Source organism: Cinclus cinclus, chromosome 6 (genome assembly GCF_963662255.1).
Source record: "Cinclus cinclus chromosome 6, bCinCin1.1, whole genome shotgun sequence".
Lineage (NCBI taxonomy): Eukaryota > Metazoa > Chordata > Aves > Passeriformes > Cinclidae > Cinclus > Cinclus cinclus.
Window position 1 is genome coordinate 46,775,232 of NC_085051.1, and position 10,995 is coordinate 46,786,226.

At 39.6% G+C, this 10,995-nt stretch overlaps 1 protein-coding gene across 1 annotated transcript in view; it reads right to left on the bottom strand.

Annotated features, from left to right (window-relative positions):
* The window catches only part of FBLN5 (fibulin 5), a 44,881-nt gene extending 40,582 nt beyond the window's left edge, over positions 1 to 4,299 (bottom strand). Inside the window, exons 1-2 of the mRNA XM_062494508.1 lie at positions 4,192 to 4,299; positions 2,016 to 2,070 (exon numbers count right to left, since the gene is read on the bottom strand). Of these exons, the coding sequence (XP_062350492.1) occupies positions 2,016 to 2,070; positions 4,192 to 4,283 (147 nt within the window). The 5' untranslated portion in view covers positions 4,284 to 4,299. The remainder of the gene's footprint in view (positions 1 to 2,015; positions 2,071 to 4,191) is intronic.
* Between the last annotated feature and the right edge of the window lie 6,696 nt (positions 4,300 to 10,995).

The window sequence follows — 10,995 nt, forward strand, 5'->3', positions numbered from 1 at the left end:
TTAGACATTGACTGACTGAGAGCCACAGTTGAAACATAACAAGCTTAATAAAACCAAGGCTCTTCCTTTCCACCAAACCTTGTAATTTTTAGAGGATAAATCCTTAGACAACACATTATAGGCTTTCAAGGTTATGGAAGCCTTGTCTCTTCCTATTCTGGGGTGCTGGTCATTATCAGGGCTGCAGCCTTGAGCCTTCAGTATCCCCTCAGTGACCTCAGCATTTCTAAATAGGTGAAAGTCCTGGTGATGATGGTTTCAAAGCCTGTTAAGATGACTTCCTCCTCTTTCAGGTTTTTGACTGGGCCTCTAACTATTTAGCAAGGGGACAAGCAAGAAATTGACAGAATCACCAGATCTTCCAGTAAACAGGTTGTACTAAGGAATGTAAGCAAGAGCTATCTAGGAAACAGGAACCACTGTAGCAACCAGATGGCAGAGAGATGGAGTGTGTGCAAGATTATTTCCTTTTTTTTGTTGTTTATTAATAATAAAGACCCTTATTTTTGGAGTTTATGGAAGAAATTAGTGGAAGAGTAAAATATGTAATTGGTGTTTGGAAAAGTGGTAGGTTTTAAATGGGAGACCAAAGGTTAGTGAATCAGTGGAAGTGGGTCATTGCAGGACCTAGGGACAGGACATGAAGTGAAACACATGGCACTCTTTGGACTGCACCTGCCACTTGCACATATGAATGCATAAAACCACAGCTAGAAGTGTCAGACAAGTATGGAAGAATTCTGCCTTCATTTATTTTGGCATTCCAAGATGTTTTGGTATCATGTTGTGGAAAGCCAAGATGTTCTAATGGGAGAATGTATAATCACCCTCATGTTTTAAGGAATGTATGTACTCTACCTTTTGTTCTCCTTTCTGTGTACATACACTGTACCTAGGTTAGCTGGAAAAGCTGAAATAGTTTTAAACAAAATTATTATGTTTTGATCAATAAATAATGATTCAGAAACACTGAAACTACTGTAGAACTGGTTTCAACAACTATCTAGAACTTTATTCTAGAAGAGATTCCAATATTGTCAAAATTGCGAGTTTCAGTATCTTCAGAAAGAACTCAGTGCTGTCGTTCCAGCTTCAAGTTGCTTTTTCAAAGCAACTTCAAAAATCAATTTATCTTACAAGATGTTTTTATAAAAATTATAATGTAAACAATATTTTTTAAATTATAAAAACAAACCCTTAAAGACATCTCAAAAATTTTCCAGTAGCATGTAAAGCATTTCCCATACAGATCTAATATTCACAAAAATATTAATAAGCATGCCCTGTACAGGAAATTTTCAATGTAATAGAAGAAAAACAACTACATTTCAGACACTTTTGGCAAAGATATTTAGAAACACAGCTCTGGACATCAAGTATATCTGGACTATCAAGTAGAAATCCAAACAACATGACTTTAGGAACAGTTTTTCCTGATTTAAAGTTACTTGGAGCCCAAGCACACAAAGAATTAATGATTCTGCTATTTCAAGAACTGGACTGCTTTACTTCCATCCACCCACTTGAACAGAAATGGATTTGGGCATAAGTGAAAATGAAAACTGGGATACAGTCATTCAGGATCCCTGTCCAAAATGAAACAATCTTAAGACATGATCCTGCTAAACAGAGAAAATGTGTATTTGTATGAATGAATTTTCCAAATATGGATGTTTCTCACAATAGAACTGAGCAGTCTCTGGCCTCATGGGATAGCTTTTCTTATTTCCTGTTCCAGTAGTGTACAGTTTAGAGGTAGAATCAGATTTTCAGTCAGGTCCAGGTTTCTACAGGGATATTTTTCTGAGCTGGCAAGGATGAGTCAATAAGCTCAATTCATGTTCAACTCCAGAATCCTGCTGGCTCTAAGTTCTCCCCTCTAAACCCTTAGACTACACAACTTCCTTTTTGTGGAAACCCCAGACCACAGAGCTTCCTATCCACCTGCTAGCCAGTTAAGTTTCATGCCATATAGCACTTGAGTACAAACCAGTATATACATCTCTGCTTCTCACCTGTGCTTTTCCAGGGCTTGAAAGGCAGACAGCCAGTGTGAAAGCAGTCAGTATCCTGTAATGTGCATAGAAAATAGGCTGAAAACCTTCTGATATCCAGGCTAATTACATAAAATACACATGGACAAATTAATTTCTAGTGACATTTTAGTGTATTCCACAGTTTTGCTAACATGATTTTGGCCTCTGGAGAAGGAGTAATATAACTGTGGGCCAGATTCAGGTCTCAGAGCCTGTGACTCTGATGGTACTTTGGTTTTATGCAACTTGGGATTGAAACCAGACTGTATATGTCTATGAACTAACCTAATTTTTATGACACCCCATGCAGCAGCTGTTAAATGAACAAGCATGCAATAGTCAATATAGCAGTTTTGCCCCTCTCCGACAGCTTTCTTTTGCAAAAATGAAAGCTTCTCTTGCACACTGTGCATGTTTTACAGATGGGTACACCAGAGCCAGGCCCTGCCTGAGCTCACAGTGCAAAGCCTTGGCAGGGCTGCAGACACGTCACGCAGGAGGTCCTGAATCCAAGCCAGCTGCTCCAACCGCTAAACCACATTTTATCCCCAGGAGGGTCTATCTGAGATAAATCCATTTTCTTGGGGCCAGATTCTGTCCCCTTACTTAGTCTTGAAGGAGACACACTCTGCCAGGTCACTAGCTACCAGAAGCTGTTATCTTCAATAGAGCCTTCCCCAGCTATATCATCTTCACATCTAGTGGTCCCTACTGGGTCTCACTCCACTGCAACTGGAAGAATAGGATCCCTTGCTAAAAAAGCCCTACACCTATTTTCGGAGCTCCTTACCTGGAGCATAAAAATTATGGTAAAGTAACCTCCCACCTCCAAATATCTATTAACAGATAGAAAACCATGACAGCACAGTCAGAAACTATTTTTTCTAGGTCCTGTGGATTTCAGTGTTTTGCTGCTGATTTATATAGAACTTCCCAGTACCATTAGACCCTCACCTTGCTTATCTTGGATTGTAATTCTAAATGGCAATTGTAAACAATACATTTCCACAAAATCAGTACAGGAAGCAGGGGATATTTTAGGTAGCCTTAGTTCTCCTACTCATGTGTGCTGCCAACTTTCTCTCTTAGAACTGTCCCTGATTTCCACAGTGGAAACTGAGCTGCTGAGCAAGACCTACAAATGCATCAGACAAAACCACAAACAATGACTGACACATTACAACAAATTTGTTTTAAATGAGGAGACGGGGACAAGCTCTGAAAAGTAAACATAAACCCTAAAATGTTTGCTCCTAGCACTGTGGAGACAGACTGTGCTTGCTGGCAACTTTTGAGTGACAAGGAAAGGCAAATTCTGCACAGAGTTTTCCTTAGAGTCCAATGTAAAGTATTTGAACTACAATTTTATCCATTTAGGTTTGCACTTAATTTATTGATTCCTCAATTCTTTTTGAAGAGATTTTAAAGTATGCACTTCTATAAAGACTGCATACTCATTTTGCAAATAGCAAGAACAGCACTGAGAGGGAATAAGGGAATACAACAGGTTATAGCAGATGACTGACATACACAGCAACTGGGCTATGCTGCACACTGCTGCAGGATAGTGATTGTTAACAAAATCCCCCATAAAACAGTCACACAAAACTCAAACATTTTTAGACAGTTTTTAGCTTCCTTTGCTACAAGATGATATATTCTTTCCTCTTGGTGGAGGGGGTGACCTTACTGCCTCATACATGGTCTGTCTGCACCCATGATCTCAATTTGCTTGTTACTTCAGATCTAAAATCCCCTCAAGAATTATTAACAGACATGCAACATGACCTATCAACTCTATATGCAGCTGGTCACAGTAGCTTGCCCAGCAGGCAAAATATTTTAAACTAGTAATTAACTTCTGCAATAGTAACTAATTAAGTTCAATCAATCAATCACTTCAGCCAGTGGGATCCTTGCTGCTGCAATTCAGCACTGTCGCAGATGCGCAGAGTATAAGCACAGATCAAGAAGGAACTTGTCAGAGACAGCACAACTTTAATAACAGGCAGATCGTCTTTCCCCACCTCTGACCATTGAGATCCCGTCTCTATGCAAATGGCTTTTGCAAGTGGATTGGCATAACATGTCCCAGCTATTTTCCACAAGTAGTTTTCCCGTCAGTAAATAAAGAAGTTTCATGCATACCACTTACCTTCTTAATCCTTGCATGTCCAAAACCGTTGGGGAAAGGTGGAAAAAAACCAGAGTCTGTGCTGATGAATAACTAGAAAGTTTTCCAAACATTACCCTCTGCTAGCACTTCAGTTCCTCTGTCATTTATAGTCCAAAGAATGAAATGGTAAGTAATGGAGAAGATCGGGAGCCGTCTGTACCTCCTCAGACACTGGAGAGAATACAGAGAAAGCACCTGGTTTTGCTTAGTTCTCTTCTGTAATTCAGCATTAAACCAATTGGAGGAGGAATGTTAAAAATGAACACTTCATTTTCTAAGTATGTTAAACAATGCAAATGGGGGCCTCAGCCTGGGACAGCTGGTTTAGATTACAAAGCTCACCAACTGGCTAGACTCCTCACAACAACCTCGAGGAGCCTGCCAGGATAAAACACTAACAGCTTGAAGGAAAGCCTCTCCCGCTGCAAACTTCACAGTTAAATGTGCCTCAGAGCAGAGAGCACCGTTATTGGACAGAAACCCTTATCAAGGGACTGGAGAAGGGAAGGAATTGTTTTCCTTGCTCTGAGAACAAAAAAAAAAGTCAGGCTTTTTTGGAGGCCCTCTAGCTGGTGTCCTGGACAATGAATATGCAACACTCGCTGCTCTGTGCCAATGGCATACTGATGAAAGGTCTGACCCTCTGGGAGGTGAATAACTCAAATTCATGACGATCACAGCTACAGGAACTATATTGCTTGGGGATTATTTGAAAACAGGAATAAACAAATTAAACATTCAAAGGAAAACAAATGGTTTGTCTGCAAACACTGGCCATTCTTAAACTGACCCCATACTTAAGGGAGCAGTTTATGATATGAAATATTTCTTCAGGAAAAGCATAACTTGCAGATCTCCAGTTATGACTGAAGAGGAAGGAAATAAAGTACTTTTTCAGGTGTTCTGCAACTTTGCCACAGGCAGAGCTTTAGTAGGTCAAGCAGAACATTTATGAGATGTGAAAGGTAAGCAATCAGATGCAGCAAAGATTATAGGAGATCCAAAGATGAACACTGAAATTAAACATGGACATGGACATAAAACAGCTAGTTTGAATTTCTGTTGAGCGTCCCATTTGAGAAAACCATTTATTTCTAAAGAACTTGAAATTATTATTATACATCTCTGTGTAACAGATTGAGAAACAGAAGTATAGTTGATAAAACAGATAATAATAAAACCAGCCTCTAAGCATCGACATCCAGCTTGAGATACAAAGATTGAGCTGTTTTAGGGGTGCTGAGCCCCCACAAGTTGTACTGGAGCCAATGGGAAGCTCAAGATCTCTGTACCTTGTTAACTGGCTATAATTGTCCAAATTACCTTTCAAAAAGGACAGCACCAGAGCCTCTCATTTCTGACAGTTTTGTCTCTCAGTGACTTGTTTGCATAACTTGTACTGCATGGAAAATTAAACACTCACCTGGAATCATTAAAACAGTGTCTATACATTTGCAGATAAACAAGAACCAATTTACTTACTTTAAATAAAGTTCCCAAAAGCCTAACAAAAACTCACAGAAGCAACTTCTGAAGAAGTTGCTGGGCATGTTGTGAAGGAATTTTGTCATGAGTCAGAAAACAGGCAAGAGAGGATAAAAAGCAAAGACCATGAAAATTTTCATTGTGGGAAATGTTTAACAGTGAGTATTCTCACTGCACCATACCACCAGAATTTCTCAGTACACTCAGTAACCTGGAGAGCAAACAGATCTAAGAGTAGCAGTGCTTACTGTATGTTAGAAGTGTGAAAATCTACCGAAGCAATGAGAAACAGCTTTACAAGAGCTTGCTTCATATGATGATACTTCACTTGCTAATCCACTGAAATTTTTCTACAATCACATGGTAAAATCATTGCACGCATGCCAGAACCACTGTATGAGTGCAACTCCAGTCCGCTCCCAAATAATTGCCTCAGAGTTCTGATCCATCAGCCAACTGGCAGAGGTGCTCCAGCCCTGGAGACAGGAGGTGAATCTAGATCTCATCACCTAAGGGGCTCCCTCAAGAAGAAATACTGTACAAATGTTTTGGTTTTTCCTGTCTCCATCTGACAGCTGGAGTGGATAAAAACCAGAGTATAAAAAGTGTACCAAACCACAACCTGGGCTAGTTTACAGCATGGTGACTGTTTTATTTTCCAAAATAAAAGGATTGGATGTTGTGGCTAAGTGGAATTTCTGCAGTACCTTTCTGTAACTACCATCAGTCACAAAACAATGAGATGCAGCCACAGCAGTTTGGTATGAAGGGTTGCATAAAGGAAGGATTTTGTGGTATATAAACCCCCTTTTGTTCACCCTATAAAAATGGACAATTCAATGCATCTTTCAACACCCTGTGCTGACACCTTCAGCATTTTTGTTTAAGATGGTGGCTAAACTTCATGTGCTATCACTTCAATAGTTTCAAATATCCCTCTGTGTTATAAAATCCAGAACTTTATTTGGATTAGCTTGACACTGCCTTTGTCTTCATGAGGAGGTGCAGAACTGTCTTCAGTATAAAATGGGGCTTTGTTAAATAACTATGTTCTAAAAGTTTGCTTTGTGCACAGCTACGGTTGAAACTATATCTCCAATTAAGACTTGGATTTTGAAAATTCTGTAATCTATAATAAGAGGAACATAAACTGTGTTGTATAACTTTACTCTCTTTGGATGAGACAGCTGCACATATGAATTGAACCATGCTCCTGCAGACAAAGCACAGCACTGGATTAACAGGAGCCCTCAGCACTGGAGAACATAATCTGACAGATTCTAGATACTAAGACAAAAGCTGTAAATAGGTGAGCGAATTTAAGAATAGTTAATTACACTCAGCACCCTGAACAGAAAACCTTCCTTGCAGAAACAAGTCTTCATCTTCTAAGTTTCACAACATTTAATCTCCTTTTTAAACTCTGATTTTGTTCTTAAAATTCTCCTGAACAGCATCTGTCAAACACACTTCTTGGATGTTCTAGTAATTTTTAAAAATTCTCCCATTCTGAACATCTTCAAGAAAATTTTCAAACTGTGAGAAGAGTCAAACCATAGCAGTCTGTATGATGGTAGGTCTGTGAGTCCAAAGTCATTCTACATGCCAACTCATACATATTTTTTACCCTGCCATACAGACCTAAATTCATTAAAGGAGTTTTCTGATACCTGACACCTTAGGCCCTACATGTCTAAGCATTAGATGCTAAAAACATTCATTTTGCTCTCACCAAATCTTATGGAGCCAAATGTTTTTACCAGCAAAAATGGTAAAATAGAACGAAACTGCTGGGCACTTGCAGAAACAACTGTGTTTCGATAGCATCTAAGCTCCATGAGATTCACAAGTTGAGCTTTTGCCTGACTGTGGAGATTTATCTAAGTGTTCTTGGAGACTGCCAAGTAAGCAAGCGTTAGATATTGTCCAATGTTGATGTTAGAGTGATTTGACATACACACATCTCACCCTACTGCCACATGAATAGCACCAAACACACAGGAAACATGGTCTCAAACCCTAATTCCACCTGAGAAAGAACAGGGCTCATTTCTTCCACCTCCCAGGAAAAAATCTCAGTTGCAAACTCCTGGTGTTTGGGGAGGGTTCCCTATAATTTTTCAAAGACTACCTTAGATTATCAGATGAGGTCTGCTTCGTTCACTGTCTGAATTATAATTGCTATCTCATAACATGAACGATGCAATAATGTGTTCCAGATGGCTCAGGCCAGAAGCTCAAAAGCACAGCCCTGCATATATTTTCCTTTCCTAGCCAAACATAACATAAGCTAGAGTTAACAGTGAAAACTAACATAATATGTAATTGTAAAGACATCAGTAGTGCTAATTAAAATGTACAGGGAACGTTGGGTCCCTGAGATATTGTGGTGTGTTGATCTGCAGCTCACAGTACACTTTTTAGGAAGGAGAAAATGTAACAGTTCCTGTTGTGCTGCCATCTCTTGGGGCTCAGGTGCCTCAGTGGGGTACAGTTCCCACCTGCATGAGATATCCATGCAAAACAGAGCCAATACAGCACCCCTTCCTCTCTCCTGTACAGGGATGTCACCTGTTTTTCTGAGGCACATGTTCCTTTGGGCAGAGCATATTGATGATATCATTGCTTCCAAAGAGCAGGGTGCTGAGCCCCACTGCAGTGTTGTACCAGGTGGTCTCACAGTGCCCAAGCACATGGAATAAACACTTAAACTCCTCAGTTTACTCTAACTCTACGTCTTTCTTCTGGTTTCAGCTGGGGTTAAACCACACCACCCCACAGCTGTACTCTCCTTGCAGGTCTGTGGTCATGCTGGTACCAGTTTCTAAAAGCCAACTTCTTTTAGGATACAAATTACCAGTGGAAAGCCCAGGCATCACTGGATCCACTCTGAAATGCAACAACTCTAAATATGGACTAGGATCTGACTCCGGTTTATTGCTTTGAAAACTTGCTACTTGTCCCTTTAGATAAGGAGTATTAGGATCTAGCAGGTACATACCAAATCCTAAACAGTTTAAAACAGCCCAGTGAACTGTTAGACAGAACCATTTCAGAAATACTCCCTTTAGTGAGATCAGGGTTGATGTTCATGATCACCTGTTTAGCTGTAGTACTTTCTAGGACAGTCTAAGAAGATGCCTGAGGCAAAAGAGAGTAATATTCTTGGAAGAATTCTTCAGTATTGTTCAGGGCGTTTTTAACCCAATAAAAGTAAGGCAAACAAGCAAAATAAATTATTACTGTAACTTTCTCAGGAAAAAAACCAGAGCACTTCACAGTATTTTTGGTGTATGTGGCAACTCTCAGCAGAAAGTATTAATTATTATTAATATATTAGTAATATTATTAGTAATTATTAGTAATAGTTTGCAAGAGCTTGCAACATTCTTCTTGAGTTTTCAATCCTTAGAGGACTGAGATTTGTACTTTTAAAATATTTTCCTGCAAAGAGTGTATGGAACATCATTGTGTACCTAAAGACAGAAGATGCACTTGAGAACTCCCATCTCCCCCTTGGCTGGTCTGAATATCCAAGAAAAAGGTGCCCCGGCCTACTGTTCATATTTTACTTCTTTTTTTGTTAAATCTCAGCATAGCTCTGGTAACTGCAGTTCACATTTTGCCTGAAACTAGACAGATATTTTAGTTTGTTTTGGTTTACTTTATAAGAGTGACATGTACATAAACTGGGCTGTAGTCTTTTCTGCATTTTTCAAATGGTCTAGACAATGCAGCTGAAAACAATGCTCTTGAATCTTGTCACAAAATGTTTACCAGCCCCTTTTAATAGCAAGCATAAATTCTTTATGGCCTGTTTCAGCTAATAATGACCTTCCATAAATAAAGACCTAAAACTCTTAATACTTCTGGACCAAGACTAAAGTCTGTTTTACAGTTGGAGCAAGCCAACACTGAGTCTTTGCAAGTGCCTGGGATATATAAACCATTGGGCTCTAATTATGACCAGACAGTTAGAAGTATGTACTAAAACCTTTCTTAAAAATATTAAGGACTGATTTATTTTATGCGAAAATGCCTCAAGAAAGACTGCGGTGTCTTCCACAGTTTCCCAAGCCCTTTACTAACACAAGCACCACACTGGGCACATCTGGCACAGCAGGACTGGATGGCACCTTAGAACAGCTGACTGGAGACAGTAGCTCACCTTTACTGGGTAATCTGGCAGCTTTCCCTGGCTGCTGAGCATCAGTGCCACTAAAACATCAGCTTCACCTGTGCTTCCTCAGCTCCCAGGTACTTTAATTCCACCAGACAGAACTTAAATTTTAGCTGGGCTTTGTGGTTGGGGTTGGTGTTTTTTTTTTTCCCTCAGATTTAGTTGGGCATTCTTTCTCCCTTTTATTCTGCTTTGGCAATTGACTTTGTTTTTATCCAGAGCAAAAAAATCAGCCACTGTAGCATTGAGCATATTCTGTATTTTCCATTAAAACAATTCAGGTTCTGAATAAACCCAAATGAGTCTGTGGAAATGCCATCTCTCAACAGGGGTGTTTGAATGTTCACAAGTATGTGCACTATTTTTGTAAGGGCACCTGCCAGAACCCTGGTGATGAATCCAGAGTAGAACATATTTGACATTCACCCTCTCTTCCAGAGCTTCCCCTCTTCCAAGTGGTGGAAAACAGTCCCTTCTAAAATATGCTTCAGGTGAATGAATACAACATAAGCAAAGACTTCTGGCTTCTTTTTCCAGTAAGACACTTGGCACATTTTTGGGTCTTTTCCTTATCTTAAGATTTTTGGGGTTATATGTTAGTCAAATATAGGAGTAGCAGAAAGTTTTCCTATGAAGAGAGAAATAATTTTGATTGTTTATATTTTCTCAACCGCCTCCCTGACCCCAGAAGACATTTATAAACCTTTTCTTTTTTTTTTTTAAGAACTACTACACTTAATTTACTTATTCCCACAGCAGGGGTTACACCATTTCACAAATTACCTGTTTACTTCTGTGACCTAACCCTGCCATTCATAAGAACTGGCTACGAAACTGGGTGGTAAACACGATGTGTATTGTCTGTTTGCAGACTCGTTATTCACCTCTCTGCAGCAACAAGTGCTGCTGTAAGGCAGCAATTTAGCACGCTGAAAATAGAAATTCCACTGAGCAGGGATGTACTCCCATTTCCTAGTTGTGCTGTATGTGTTGCAGAGCTTACAAAGTCTTGCATCAGGATGCAGTTTCTAACACAGAGTGTTTTGTTTGTTTTGTTTTCATCTGCTGGCCTTTGCCTTGAGTTGCACTGGTTGCCACAGCAGAAGGAGCAGAGCAGT